At 44.8% G+C, this 15712-nt stretch overlaps 1 protein-coding gene across 5 annotated transcripts in view; it reads right to left on the reverse strand.

Annotated features, from left to right (window-relative positions):
- The window catches only part of EVA1C (eva-1 homolog C), an 81024-nt gene that overhangs the window by 20580 nt on the left and 44732 nt on the right, over nucleotides 1–15712 (reverse strand). For 4 of the 5 annotated variants that reach the window (XM_057504084.1, XM_036880240.2, XM_036880242.2 and 1 more), the window contains one exon: nucleotides 14613–14765. The exons of the other annotated variant lie outside the window; for it this stretch is intronic. In XM_057504084.1, the coding sequence (XP_057360067.1) occupies nucleotides 14613–14765 (153 nt within the window). The remainder of the gene's footprint in view (nucleotides 1–14612; nucleotides 14766–15712) is intronic. 5 annotated transcript variants of the gene reach the window in all.

A 15712-nucleotide genomic window follows, 5' to 3' on the forward strand; every position in this document is an offset into this window, starting at 1 on the left:
GACGAATGCTCAAAGAATTCCAGAACAAATGCATGAAGGTAAGCTTACAACATCTATCTCTCTGGAAACTTCCCCTGGGCTCTAGAGACCTGCTTCCATTGCCTTCACCACCAGGCGTTTGAGCTAGCGGCTCAGAGGAAAAGTCTCAAAATGGATTACTTGGGAAGAAAAGAGAAGGGGCACACCAGCAGTGGGGTACGAGGTGCATGACAACCAGTGGATGTGAGATACAGGGACCCATACAGAACCAGAAGCAAGAGAAAACGCTATGGCTTCACACCACATTCACTGCAGCCATATTCATAATAGCCAAGAGGTGGAAACAAACCAAGTGTCCACAGGCAGATGAATGGATAAACAGAATGTGGTATAAGCAAACAATGGACTATTATTCAGCCTTAAAAAGGAAGGAAATTCTGACAGTTGCTACAACATGGGTGAACCTTGAGGATATTATGCACAGTGAAATAAGTAGGACACAAAAAGACAAATGCTGTATGATTCCACTTATACAAGGGACTTAGAGTACTCAAATCCACAGAGGCAGAAAGTAGATGGTGGTGGCCAAGGGCTGGGGGAGTGTGGAATGGGGAGTTAGTATTTAATGGTGACAGAGTTTCAGTTTTGTAAGACAAAAGAAGTTCTGGAGATGGGCTACACAACAATGTGAATGTATTTAGTACTATGGACCTGTACACTTAAGAATGGTTAGCTGTATGTTATCAGTTGTTTTGACCACAATTGTAGGAAATCCCACAGCTTAGCTGTGAAGATTAAATTAATCAATTTTTATAGTTAGAATACTGCAACGTGTCAGCTATTATTAATGAAAGGGAAGGAGAAAGGACGAAGGAAATTAAGAACGTGGTGGAATGTAGTGAAATAGAAGAAGCCTTTGATCTACCAAGGCCTTGTCATTATGTAGAAATGAAGACAGTGTGGTGCTCCAGGCTAGAAATATTACTGATAGATTGGAAGAGTGGAACTGGAGATTGAGCTGGGTGATTATAGGACTGTGGTATAGGACAAGGGTGGCAGAGGGGTGGGAGCTAGGGGGAGGATGTTCTATACATAGTGGTAGCACACACCTGGTTATGCATAGGAAAAAAGTGGGATTGAATCTCCATGCAAAAATCAATTCCAGATGGATTAAAGACTTGCATGTGAAAAGCAAAACTTTAAGAAAAAAACAGAGGATAACATTTTTTTGGATCTTGGAATGGGAAAAGAGTCCTTAATAAAATACAAAAGCAGTAACCGAGAAAAAGCAAGACCATTTGACTGTTAAAATTAGGAACCACTGTTCACCAAAGCACACTATAAAGAAAGTGAAAAGATAAGCCACAGATAGAAGATATTTTCACTACATATAATCAAAAGATTTTGTGCTTCTACAAATAAATATGAAACAGACAAAGAATCTACTTTTTTAAATGGGCGAAAATCATGAACAGGCATTTCACAGAAGAGGAAACATATCTGATACATATATGAAAAGAAACTTAGTTATATCAGTAATCAGGGAAATACAAATTAAGACCACAATGAAAATATTATTTTACACCTTCTAGACTGGTAAAAATGAAGTAGTCTAAGACTACTAAGTGATGGAGATGTGTATTAGTGGAAACTCTTGAATATGGCTAGGGGGAGTATAAATTGTCCCTGGGACATACACTGGCATCTTTTAAATTTGAGCATTTTCACATCCTAAGACTCAGCAGTTTGACTCCCAAGAGAATTTGGGCTCACATACCCCTTCCTGAAACCCTTCAGAATTCACAATTCTTCCAGTTTTAGGAAGGGAATCCTATGCATTGGGGTAGAGGCCCAAAATCAAACACACTGCTGTTTCTCCAGTGAAACATGTAAATATGCACATTAAGTATGATAAATTAAGATTAATAAAAACCTCATGTTAGTTCTGATTGGATCAGATTTCTCTGACACATGAATTTTTAAAACACCCTTGGTTCTTCAGAGCTCTTTAGCTTTCATAATTGTGATAAGTGAGTGTAGACTTGAACTCTAGAGAAACTTTCATCTACACATCCACCAGGAAACACACACAGCAATGTTCATGGTAGCACAGTTCTTAACAGCAAGACTGGAACAGCCTGAATGTCTGTCTTCACGAGAATGGATAAAGTATGTGGTATCATCCACCAGCAAAAATGAATGGACACGCACTACACCCAACACCATGGATGAAACATTGAAACAATGTTGATTGGACAAGTTAGCTCCAGAAAATTACATGCAGTTAGGCACCATTTTTACTAGCCAATAAAAAAGAAGAAGGAAGGAAGGAAGGAAGGAAGGGAGGGAGGGAAAAGAAATATAAAAAAATAAATATGTAAGAAACACTCCTACTTAATGTAATAAAATAAATGTGAAAAGGGGAAAGAAAGAACCACAAACCTTAGAATAGTGGTTATCCTGGAATGGACAGGGTGCTGGGACAGGGGATTAAAGGCATGTTATTTATAGAATTCTAGTTCTTTGGGAGTATAAAGCATTACATTACTCTGCTTTGTAATTTGCATAGGTGTTACATAGATTATTTTGTGGACATCAAATAAAAAAAATATTTTAAAAATAAAAAAGGGACTCTTAAAGCCTCTTTTCCAAGAAGGTTTTATGAAATCTCCCAGAAATCTTTTAGGTTAAATGGTGTAACTCCGGGGAGGAGAAATCCCAGGGCAAAATACCTTTGAAACTGAAGTCAGTCAAAGAGAGAAATAAAGTTTAAATCCTGTTTATTGTTTACAAGCAGTCATCCTGCCTCTCTCTCTCTCTCTCCTGCTGTGGAAAAGCAAGTGAAATACTCCCCATAATCTCTCAGGTTCAGATAAGCCCTCGCTGACCCATATAATTACCCACTGATATGGAGGTGGACTACTTCTCTCCACCCCTTGGAAACACCTGTTAATACGGAGATGCACTAAAGCCAGGCAAGAGATTTTGGAAATATTGCAATTTTACCCACAAATGGAGACCAGAGATGTTAGAGGTAAGGTTATCAGGTAATAATAATGCCATAGGAAATAAAAATGTAAATATTTATTTGTGGGCATACTGTGCCAGAAATGTCCATAGGGACACAGAGGAAGAAACAATGTCTGTTAGGAACTTGAACGCAGGGAAAGAAAAAGGAAGTTAGGAGTGGAGAACATCAGGAAGATCAACAGTCCCATATCCGTTCTTTCTGCCTCTGGTCTCCTTACAGTGATCAATTCAAACAATGCTGTCAGCTTCTTAAAATACAGTTCTGATGATGTATGTCCCTTCCATTTATGCTGAAGCCTCATGAGGTGGATCCCCAAGTCACTGCTTGGAGAAGAGCTGCCCAGGACAACTGTCCAAAGCCCACTGGACTGTAACATGAGCAAGAAATAAACCTGTACTAGGTTAAGCCACTGACTTGCTTGTCATAATAGTTAACATTATCTTGGCTAATGCTTAACAAGGCTACGTAACTTGTCCAAGGTCTCAACTTTTGATGGGAGTGTGGGTTCTAGATCCTTATTCGGTTGACATAGAAAAATGTACCCTTAAATATGATTTCCCTACTTAGACAAGAATGGGGAAAGATATTGGTAGGTACAACTTAGTTTCATCTCAGTTGTTAGATACAACTCAGACAACTTAGCAGGAGAGAGATGACAAAAGGCTGGGCCATGGTGAGGAAGGAATTAGAGGCTCTGGATCCTGTGAGTCCACTCAAGGAGGCAGGACGTGAGGAGCCAGGACAGTGGGATGAGAGAGGAGGTTTCTAAGGGAGAGTACAGTGTCTGACCTAAGGCAAGTTTCAGGTGTGATAGAATAGCTGGGTTATGTACGGACACAGCACAGCTGGAGGGAAAGAAGAGGTGGAAAGTCAGAGAGGGAAGAAGCCAGCCTCTAACGTTTGTCTGATGGATTCACAATGGGCCGTGGGGGAAAGTGGGTTAGGCTCTGGAAGGATCTAGAAGGGAACAGACATGACCAGTAATGCTTGTGGAGGAAAAAAATCACCAACAGAGCAGAGCTTCTGTGGCACTAGCCGGCCCCTTGCTACGGGCTCAAGATGAATTTCATGGGTCCAAGGTAGCAGGGGAGCTGAACTTCCCCTGGGGTTCGGCTACTGGTGGACAAAAGCGCACCTCATGCGTGACAAGGAATCGGAGCGAGCTCAGCGGGCCTGATGGAAGGAGAACCAGAAGCTGAAGGTGACTTCACAGAAGACGGGGTAGAGCCGAAATCAAAGCCCAAGGAGTCTGCTGGGAGGAAGGGCTCAGAGAAGTGCGAGTGCCTAAGTAAGACAAGCTCATGGCCCCGGTGATCTGAGAGGCTGCCGTAAAGACGCAAGGACTAACCACGTGAGCCAACCTGGCTGGCACCGCGTCTGACACAGGCAGCCCTCCATAAATAGTCCCTTTTCCAAGAGCACTGACCTTGAACCTGGTCCAGCGAGCCCTGGGATTGTGAGGGGAACCCCAGGGACCACACAGGCAGAGGACGCAGGAAAGCCCATGCCCCAGGGATGCTCCACCTTCCCCTCTCATTATTAGAGACCTGGGAGAGTCCAGTTGGAAGGAAGCATCTATGGCTGCAGAGTTGGAAAGATGATGCTGTTGAGGAAAGGACAAACAAGTACATATGTATCACCTATGTATGGTATGTATTTATTTATCTAATAGGTAATATTTACATCAATAAAATATATATGCACTCAACAATGATGTATTTAATGCATGAATTTGTGGACTGAAGTGGATACCAGGTAATGCAAACATCCCGAGAATCCAGCTTCAGAATGTGTTTCTGGTGGGGGTGTCTGGTCTGTGAGTTCGAATCTATGCTAGAAAAGCCACTTCTAGGGAACTCAGGAAGCTCTCACCCCCTGCCGGTCCCTGGTCCGCTCTTCTCAGCAACTCTCTCTGGGCTTGGAAGAGGTGCAGCTTTTCTCTGACTGCTTCAGGTGCTCCAGCCTACCAGATGCATTTGCTGGACCGAACTGGGTGGGTCCCCTCACCAATGAAAGAAAAGTAAACAGCGCAGCAGAAAGTCGGCAAAGCTGTAATGAAGTGTTGTAAATGCCCATCTCTACCACGTTCGGGAAGCCTCAGGTGCGTCTTTATGAAAAGCAAGGTTTCCTCTGCTAGTGTAGCAGGAAGAGCTACAAGCATCATCAGGATCCCAGCAGGCCACCTGTGGTTCAAATTCAGCAGTATAAAGAGAGCTTAACAAAGAGACTGTTTACGAAGGTGTGAGTGACATACCACAAAGGATGGTGCAGAACCCCATGGCTAGGACAGCAGAGGGATGTTGCCAGTGAAGCCTTGAAGAAGCAAAGGCTGTGGTTTCCAGAACCAGAGGGGGCCGCTCAGTGGAAAAGGCTGCCACATGGGGATGGGCCTGCAGTGGACGGTGTGAAGTGCATAGTGTGTTGTGTTGTGTTGTGTTGTGTTGTGTTGTGTTGTGTTGTGTTGTGTTGTGTTGTGTGTTAGTTACTTCAGTGCCTGCACCTCTAATTAGACCAGCACCTCCTGGAAGACAAGGGGGTGCCCTTCCCCACTACTCACTCAGCACCCGCTATCTGCTCACCTCACTGAGATCCTGCATCCCACCCAGATAACATGAGGAATACCTTTTCTGCTGTATTTCTTCGAGGTTTATAGAAGGCGACTGCAGAAATCAAAGCCTACGTAAACATTAGTTCTTCTCACCAGCTGATGCTAATGAAAACTTTTGAATGAAAAGTCTGCTGTGGTTGAGATTCCAGAAGCCCCTCTGCCCGTGGTAGCTGCAAGAAGCTGAAAGGAGCCACGGGCAAGAGTGTGACCTTGTGTGGGTCAGCTGCCTTGCTAAGCCTATTTCCTCGCTCAGGTGATGAAGCTACGAGGAGATGAGTTGTTGGTTGGCATGACTATTCCAAAAAACGCTGAGTTTAGAGTGTGTGACACCGGCACCTGACGTATGTCAGTTACCATTATCGACAGGTCACCTTATGTCACATGGGACAATGGTACTTTTGAAAAAGGCCTTGGACAATTTAGGTTCTAAATTATGTCTTCTTTCTTTGGTCCTGTTAAGTGAAAACAAGTACACATGGTATGGTAGGATCAGAACTATCGATAAAAGGCCCAAACTTGCATATAGAAAAAAAGATAAGAAAAGATTGGAAAGAGAATCGCAAAGACAGGAGTGGGGATAGTTTGGGCTGATGGTAAAGAGGGCTTTTTTCCCTGTTAGTCTTAAGATACTGTGCAAGTTTTTGTGAATTTACATTGCTTTGAAATAAAAAAATATGAAACGACATATCTTGAAAAGTAAAATAAACTCATGTCTGAATAAAATAGTTTTTTAATATAAGAATCTCTGAGACAACTTTTTTTCAGAAATGTGAAAGTTTGAGCAAATGTAATGATAAACCTTTTTTTTGTAGAACTCAATTTGTTCCAGAAGCTATGAAAAATAAATCTAAGAGTAAAGACATATCTTTGGCATTTTCTTCCAGTTTATTTTTGGTTGTTACTTTGTGGAGGCACAGGGCTGATTACAGAACTTTTGCTGTCTTTAGGAGCCTCATTATTCTCTGGTAGTTCTTAGATAAGCATGCTTCTCAGTTGAAAAAACAAAACCCTAAATCTCAAGATATCTGAAAATGGGATGTACGATTTTTATACAAGCTACTTTGGGAAGAGGTAACACTCTGAACTATGAAATTATTCTTAGAAGTCGGATGTAACTGTTATTGTATTTTCTGTTACAAAGTAAATACGTGTTCATAATTGAAAACTCGGAAAGTACAGATGAGCCAAAAATAAAAATAATTTTAAATAAAAAATTAAAATTCCCAGTAAATCCCATCATCAAGAAAAAAACTTAACCTTTAACGAACATCCATCTACTCACTTTTCTCTGTGTAGATGTTTTGCTCCCTCACTGGTATAAACATATTATTTTGTATGCTACTTGTCCTCATCTATTAATACACTTGGGAACATTTTAATATAAACAGCATTTTAAAGAACTGCCTGGTTCTTCATGTTATGGATGATATACCAGCTCTATTTACAGTACCTATTTTTGGACATTCAGATAGATGATTTCTATTTTTGAACATTATAAACAGTTCTGTGTGGAACATCCTTAGAGCTAAATATTTGCACACAAGCACTATGGTTCTCACAGGAATTCTTGGAAGTCAACTGCTTTGTCAAAGGGTATTCAAAACATTAAGACTTTTGATACACACTGCCAAACTGTTATCAGAAACGTTATACCAATTCACACTTCTGCCAGAATTGTATGAGTGCCCTAGAAACCTTCTATTTTCTTTGGACAGGAACCTAACCATATTCTTTCAGACTAAAAGAGGAAGAAGAGGAAGAAGAAGAAAAAGCACCTCTCATTTATAAGACTCCAACCCTCTTTGAGCCCGGAGGTCTGGGACCAGCCTGATTGACAGAGGCATGCTTTTGCACTCTTAAGTTACCCTGGGAGTGAAAGAATTTATTTTGGTGAGCATTGCAAGATCCACCAGTGTGTGTTCAGGAAGAGGTCCAAGGTAATTCAGATCTGACCATATCCTTGTTGACAGTGAGCTCGGAGCCACTGGCAGGATTTTCCTTTGAAAGTGGCTATCTTCTTCCCAGGCTGATTTTGTTTGCACCTCTCTTCCTGAAAAACTCCTCTCCACCTCCAATACCTGTGATAACAAGATATTCCACCATTTAATTTTTATTTTTTGGCTATTGTTTAACACTGAAACTGAAGTTAACTTTCACTCTTTACAACTTGTTTTAATTTTGGTGATTAGGCTGGCTGCTCTTAAGTGACGCTGTCTTGGCAGTGGGAGCCCCTGGCACCTGGATGTGGGGCTGAAAGTCCTGGGCCTGCCCACAGTTGACCTTGGGATGGCTTTAGCCCAGCCTCTGAGGCTCATTGGGTGGTTTTCACAGTCTCTTGTTAAGGAAATAGCAGAATCCTGGATCCCAACCAGAAAATGTAACTGCAGCAGGAAATGACGTGTCCCAGTGGACGCCCAGCCAGGGGACCTTTCTGAGGCCCTGCTTTCCGAAGCTCACACTCTGGGCTGTGGGAAGGCTCCCTCCCTTCTGTGCTCAGAAGCTGCGTCCCTGGTGATCACTAGTGCCAACTGTGATCCATCATGTTCTTGTCTTCCTTTCATTTTTCTTCCACTAGATGAGGCCTAAGTTCTGGTGGATCTGACTTGCTAGATCTTTGAGAAATGTCATCAGGTCAGCACTCTCAAAATAAGACACTGGATCCATCTTTGAACTTGTGACAGAAAGATGTCCCTTTGTGAAGATGGGCTCATGCTGGCTCAGTCATCTGTCTGTGGCGTCAGCTTCCCTTTTATTTTATAGCTGTGGTGACCAGCCTTTGTATTCGTTTGCTAGGGCTGCCGTAACAAGTGTCACAAACTAGGTGAGCAAAACAGCAGATACAGGCCTCCTCTCTGTTCTGGGAGCTGAGAGCACAAGGTGCTGGCACGCAGGGTCCTTCTGAGGCCGGACTCCTCGGCTGTTGTGTCCTCGCGTTCCGCACATGCTCTTCTTCTGTGTGTGTTTGTGTCCTGACTTCCCCTTCTTAGAAGGACACTAGTCATATTGGATTAGGATGCATATGACCTTGCTTTGACTTAATCACCTCTTTAAAGAACCTCTCTCCAAACACAGTCCCATTCTGGGGTGCTGGGAGCTAGAACTTCACCATATACATTGTTGGGAAATACAGTTCAGCCCACAGCAGCCTTCAGGATGGCCCCAGTGATCTTTGCCTCCTGGAATTCATGCTGTGTGTACCTGGCTCCCACCACAAATCCAAGCTGGTCTGTGTGATGCACGCAGAATGGCAGAGGTGACCATGTGTGGCTTCCTCGTGTGCTTTTGCGTCACTTGCTCTGGCAGAGCCACCTGCCGTGTGTCATGAGGACACTCAAGAGACCCTTGTGAGAGAACTGAGGAGGCCTGCCGTCACCAACCAGCACCAACTTGCCTGCATATGAGTGAGCGCCTTGGCAGCCCAGCCCTCAAATGACTGTGGCCCGGCCAACACCCCTGTGCCCCCTCACTAGACCCTCCGGGGCCCTCGCAGGAACTGCCAACTCAGCCACCTGAGAATTCCTGCCTCACAGAATCCATGAGGTAACAACTGTTCCTGTTTGAAACCATTAGACTTTGGGGTATTTTGCTACATAGCAATAAAAAACAAATAGACATTTTTAATACTTAGAAGTGGGTTATTGGGGTTAAAAACTCCTAAAAATGTGGGAGTGGCTTTGGTACTGGGCTTTGGGCACAAGTTGGGAGGGCCTAAAGGAGACTGTGAGCGAAGGTCAAGGCCTTGAAGAGAAGCCCCGTACCTATAAGCTTTGCACCCTGAGGCCAAGTGCACCTTCAGGGTGGAACTTCCCGAACAGCAACTGGACACAGGTGTGCCGGACGTCTCCCCTCCTGTCTCCAGGCTGCCCCCGCCAGTCACTGATTTTGGCACTGGGCAGGCCTCCCTTGTCCCAGCTGTGCCATACAAATGTAATTTTCTATGTGTGATGATGGGGAACAGGCTGGGTGCTGTTCAAGGCTAGGATGGTGACCAACACATCACCGGCTTGGATGGTCCGGGTGGGATGGAGCACAGAGGCCCTGCCTGCCCTCCTGCCAGCCCAGGCTCAGAGGCCCTGCTGAAGTTGGGTGTGAGCACCCTCGTGTCCTTGGGAATATCCAGTAGGAGCTTGGGTCCCGCTGTGGACCAGGCCCCCTGAGGACGTTCATGGAAGAGTGATGGCACCACACCAGGGCTTGGGGACCCCAACATCCACCTGGGGTGTCACCCTCCCCACCACTACTCAGGACCTTATCTGACATCTGAAGCACAGAATCAGAAAAGCAAGCAGCCCTATGTAACAAACCCTAAATGTAAAATGTCTAAATGTAAAAAATATTTAGAGAGACCATTTGATACCTATTAAATTGGAAACATGAAGGAAAATCATACATAACTCTGCCAAAGTTGCAGAGAAACCCACAGTTGTACATCACTGTTTATGTAACAAAAGGTAAGTTCAGAAAAAAAAATTATGTGGGGGTGGGAGAGTGACAGCAGAAAAAGCATGTGAAGGGTTAATATTTCTATCCTCTCACAAGCTCATAAAAAGTGATGAAAAGAGTTAAGATCCCAACAGAAAAAAAAAGGACAAAGCCTATAGAGACAAAGTGTGCAAGTGCAAATACAATCATCGCAAACACACGGGAAATGTTCAAGGCCGTTAACATACAAGGAAAGGCAAATAAAAAATATTCAGAGAGACCATTTGATACCTATTAAATTGGAAACATGAAGGAAAATCATACATAACTCTGCCAAAGTTGCAGAGAAACTCACAGTTGTACATCACTGTTTATGCACATAAATTGGTTCAAAAGTTTTTGGGAGGAACTCTGGCGACACACTGAAGAATTGTAAACATGCCTGTGCCCTCTGTTGGTATAAAACTTCTGGGACTTAATCCAGAAGAAAGAAAAAGCTGCAAGCACAAGTTCATTATACATTATTTATCATATTTGAAAATCAGAAGCAATAAGATAATCCAGTCACTAGGGAACGGTTAAAGAAATTATATACTCTGTTCCTTTAACGGGATATTAGGAAGCGACTGGCATTGTTAGGATTTCATTGACTACATGGAAAAACACCAATGATATGAAGTTAAATTTAAAAGCAGAACTCAAGTGTATCTGCTTTAGAATCACCATTATTAATCATTTTATTAAAACTTCTATTGACTAATCCAAATATAAAACTGTATTTATTAAAAGTGTTGTTAGTTCATATACATTAGGACTTAGAATAGATAGATCCCAAGAAAGAAAAATCTTTTCATGTGATGGGTAAAACATGTGACTGAATCTTTTTCTTATTCCTGTGAAACATAATTATGGTGCTTGGGCAGAACAATATCATTGTCATGACAATTATCTCTTAGAAAGAACTGGAAATGCTTTCCCTTCATATCTGAGTGCTAAAGCCGCACTCCACTGTGCTTCCCGATGGTGGAGAGCTTCACTGAGGCCCAGCTAGTCTTTGCCACTTGTGTTCCCAATGGGGTACCAGACTGAAGCATGTGGGCTGGCAGAAGACTTCAGCTCATGTGCATGGGAAAAGTACGCACATCACCTGTCAGGGGTCCTCGGTGAGACCCAACCGCTCAGCCCTTAGGCAATCATCCTACCAAGCTCACGCCAGGTCCTAGGGTTAAGAATAAATTGCCTTTTTTCCTTCTTCAAAGCAATGGGGCTGAGCTACAGTAACAACTGGGAACCAAGAGCAGGGATCACACACTGGCAGTCTATGGATCGGATGTGGCCTGTAGGCATGTTTTATTTGGCTTGCACAGTGTTTTCAAAGTTGGAACATTTGCATTTTTTAAAAATCCAGATTTCCAGCATCTCATGAGAAGTTGGAAGCTGTGACAACACCAGGCCCACATTTCTCTGGGCCAGCAACCATCTGCCTGCAGGAGCCCAGTGTGGGGGCCTCAGTTAGTGGGGCCTCTGATTCATCCATGCATGCCAAGGCTCACATGGCCACCTACTCTGTGCCAAGGCTCACGTGGCCACCTACTCTGTGCCAGGCACTGCTGCACTGCTCGGAATTCCACAGGGAAGGACAGACACCATCTCTGCAGCATCTACCCTCTCCTGGGGTGGCAGACCATGTGCACGTAAGTGACTATTTCCATGTTATGAAGACAATCAAACAGCAGACAGTTCAAAGGGGACTGCAGGGACAAGGTGCATGCTGGCAGGGAGCCTAGGAAACCTCACTGAGATGACATCTGTTATCATTGATGCCCAAATGACTAGACAGAGCTGGCCACAGGGAGATGGGGGGTGAAACCTTCCAGGCCAAAGGAAGAGCTTGTGCAAAGGCCCCAGAGTATGAATGAGTGGATGACTCCAGAGGTCAGAGGATCAGAGGCCCTCAGCACTCACCCAGAGTTGAGCAGAGTGCAGGCTTCCACATGAGGCTGGGGCAGAAGAAGGGGCACTCTCAAGGGAGCTTTCATGTTCCCTCTGAGCCCCACCACCGCAGAGCACAAAGCCAGGGGGCCACAGGCATTTGCAGAGTGGTTCAGGACTGCAGCTGAGAGCCTGATCCTCAGCCTCACATGTAGCAGGGGCAACGGACAGGAGCCCTTGACTGTGCACGGCAGGAGGGCAGGGGGAGAGTAATCAGGATGTTTCTGCTGTGTGATGTTGCCAGGGCTCCAGCTTTTACAACTAAACTGCTAAGCAAGGGGCACAGCCTTCCATTCACTGACTTTTCCCACTGCCACAGGTTTATTTGTGGCATTGGAACAGCTGGCTGACCCGAGGATTCCTCCAACTCTCTATGGAAACCTGTCTCTTAGCCATGGCGTCTGCTAACATTTTCTTTGGCTCATTACTTTTCCCTTTAAACTCGCTCTCATCCAGCTTCCCAGGAACCCAAGGGAGTGACCTACCGAATGTGAACTATTCAGCTTACGTACAGATCTACCTACTTAGCTGACCAACTTCCGCAGCTCAAAAGAACAGTTGGAATAGGTGTTACTTACTGCTGCCTCCCAAATCACATGTGGCGAAGTTAGACTTAGTAAGCCTGAGGAATGGGGTGCCCTGCCTCAATATTAAAAAGTGGAGTCCCTTTTTGTAGAAATGGATCAGATCACCAAGGATGCCTTGTCCAACCAAAGAGACCAGATGACATGGGAGCCCCTGCAGGATGTTCAGAAGGGCAGTGACAAGACCGGCCTTCTAGAAGAGTGCCTGCAGCCTCCTGGGGAGAAGGGCAAGCCTGGAAACAGGAAGACTCCTGCAATGACCAGACGGTAGTCTCTTGACCTAAGCAGAAGCAGGAATAAGGGAGGAGGGGCCAGAGACATTCTAAACACATGCGAGTATCACAGGAGAGGGAGAACAGAGTCTCAGGAAGTTAGAGGTCACTCACTGGGGCACGGGGCAGAGGATGGTGCCAATGATAGACAATGGGAGGGCAGCCCTACAAGTGCCACTGTCCCATTTGACAGCTGAGCCTGCTAAGATGGAGCCCTCTGCCCTGATGTAATTAAGAGCAGCTAAATGCCCACTTCTGCCTGCCTTTCTGGTCCACTGGGGCTGCCCACTATTCTCGACACAGAGGCCTTCCCTTCCAGACAACTGGGTGAGGGGCCTCAGTGGCACATGCTCCTTGGGAACTGTTTTTGGTTTTCTCTTTAGTCTGGCCTGAGACCTCACTTGGGCAGTTCGGTCAGTTTGTGTGTCTATTTTTCCAGATTCAAGATATTGATTGTATATGGATTTCTTTTTAAAATTCATGTGTAATTTCACATGTGTTCCATGAATAACTGTAGCACTGGCCACATTAAGGAGCTCACTGTAGATTTTGATGAATAAAATGCGACTTCTTGGACTGTTTCCCAGCAGGACCTGTTCTCTCCGGTCATGTGGGCAGAGATCAGGCTAGTTCACCACCACAGATGGGATGTGTGATGGTACATTGTATGTGTCAGTTTGGCTAGGGAATGGTGCCCAGTTGTTTGTTCAAATGCCTGCCTAAATGTTGTTGTGAAGGTATTTTTAAGATATGACTAACATTTAAATCAGTAGACTTCAAGTAAAGCAGATTGCCCTCACAATGTGGGTGGGCCTCAACCAATCAGTTGAAGGCCACAGTTTTCCTCCAGGCTGCAACATAGAATCCTTTCCAGACTGCTATCTTGTGGAATTCAGACTCAAGATTGAATATTAACTCTCACCTGAGTTTCCAGATTGCCAGCCTGCCTTGCAAATTTCAGACTTGCCAGCCTCCACAGTTGTAGGAGCCAATTCCTTAAAATCAAGCTCTCTTCCATATGTATATATATCTCCTATTGGTTCTGTTTCTCTGGACAGCCCTGACTAGTAATAATATAGGGTGATGGATAGATGGTGCTTTCAGGCCCATATCATAGCCATTATCTCTCAGCTCCAAACTGCAGACTTCTATGAAAGACTCACTGAGCTCTCTTTGATACTAAACAACTGGTTATGGCCCAGGTTCAGAGCCCTGCCCTGGTTTTTCTCTCCACCCAGACACCTTACCCACGTATCTTCAGGTTCACCCCCTGCCTCCTTCAAGACTGTACTCAACATGCCCATCTCTCTGAAAAACTGCAACACACCCCAGCTTTCCCTGTCGCCCTGCCCCTAAAGTGCTTTTCCCCTTAGCATGTATGCACACCTGGAACATGACATATTAGCTCTTTCATTAGCTGTCTTCTTGTTACCTCTTCCACTGCTGGAAGGTCAGTTTCATGTAGACCCTATGTTGGTCACTAATGACTCCTGCATGCCTAGAAACAGGGCCCTGCATAATAACTACTCAGTGCGGAATGACTGAACAACAGATAAGACTTGGGAATGTGGAGCAGAAGATGGGACCATGGTGAGTGGTTCCTCCTGCCCTCTACTTCCCCTCTAATCCAGGGACTGGCCACTGTGTGCGTTCCTTCCTCGGGGATCCAGGGCCCTTAATGCACTCAGACAGCACGCTAACGATGGCCACATAAAAACACATACCAAAGGGGGGGAGCCGCTCTGCTTCCGAGGAGCAAACATCCCTGTCCTCTGTCCTCCTACCATAGGTCGCCGAGTAGATGTTGAGAAACTTGGATTCATGGCAGTGCAGTTTCAGCTCTTGGTCTTCACACACGGTTTTGTTTTTTAATTCATCTGAAGCAGAAACAAAAGTTGGCGGCACCATCAGCTTCCCTTTGGTGAGCACTGCCCATTCCTAGCCACTCATCCTCCTAGGCTGCACGCTGAGAAGGGGCCCTGGGGAGAGCCCTGCCTGCCCTTGGGCCTCTGACCCTGGGAAGCAAAGCTTCTGCAGCAAGAGGGTGGGGGGCAACCTGCTGGCAGTGCAAAGATCCAGGACTGATAATCAACAAGGTGCAAAGGGAGGGGAGATGCCAGGTAGAGAAAGCTGGGGTAGGTCCTGGGAAGGGCCTGGCCTTAAAGGAAGTTTTGCTCTTTCCCCACTTGAGGTCACACATTCCTTAATTGAAAGGAGCCTTTTTAAAATGTTGCCTTGGGATGCACACAGGTAAAGGCTAGGGATCACCTGATAGAAGATGAACCCTTGGAGAGAGCCTGGTTAAACCTCACCACCTGACTTCCTTAGGTCCTAGCGCTCCGCTTACATATTTAGAAGAGAGATGGCATAAAAGCAAAGTAATTCCTCTGTTAGGAAAGGGGAAAACAAGGCATGGTGCCTGTGAAGAGTCCCCCTGTAAGGACTAGGAAGAACCCATCCCAAGTCCGGCAGCCCAGGAACAGTGGACCCGCAGGCTGACGTTGCCTCCTGGGTGAGGACGACCTGTACTGGGTCACAGTTCACTTGCAGAGAATTTAGGAAAAATGCGTTTGTTTAATCCACAGACCACAGTAAAATTTCCCTTTGCAGTGTCATGCAGAGTTGACATTATAAACACATCGTTGAAGAAAGTATGGTTTATTGGTTTGTTTTTAAGGAGTACATTGAAAAACCATTCACATCATAAAAACGTTTAATAATGATTTTATTTTTAAAAGTAATGAGCTAACAAAAGACCAGGTTTCATAGGAGTCTGTGTATGCGGGTATCCAGGAAAGGCAAACCTATAGCTGGAATGTAGGTA

This window comes from Manis pentadactyla, chromosome 1 (genome assembly GCF_030020395.1).
Source record: "Manis pentadactyla isolate mManPen7 chromosome 1, mManPen7.hap1, whole genome shotgun sequence".
NCBI classification, from domain to species: Eukaryota; Metazoa; Chordata; class Mammalia; order Pholidota; family Manidae; genus Manis; species Manis pentadactyla.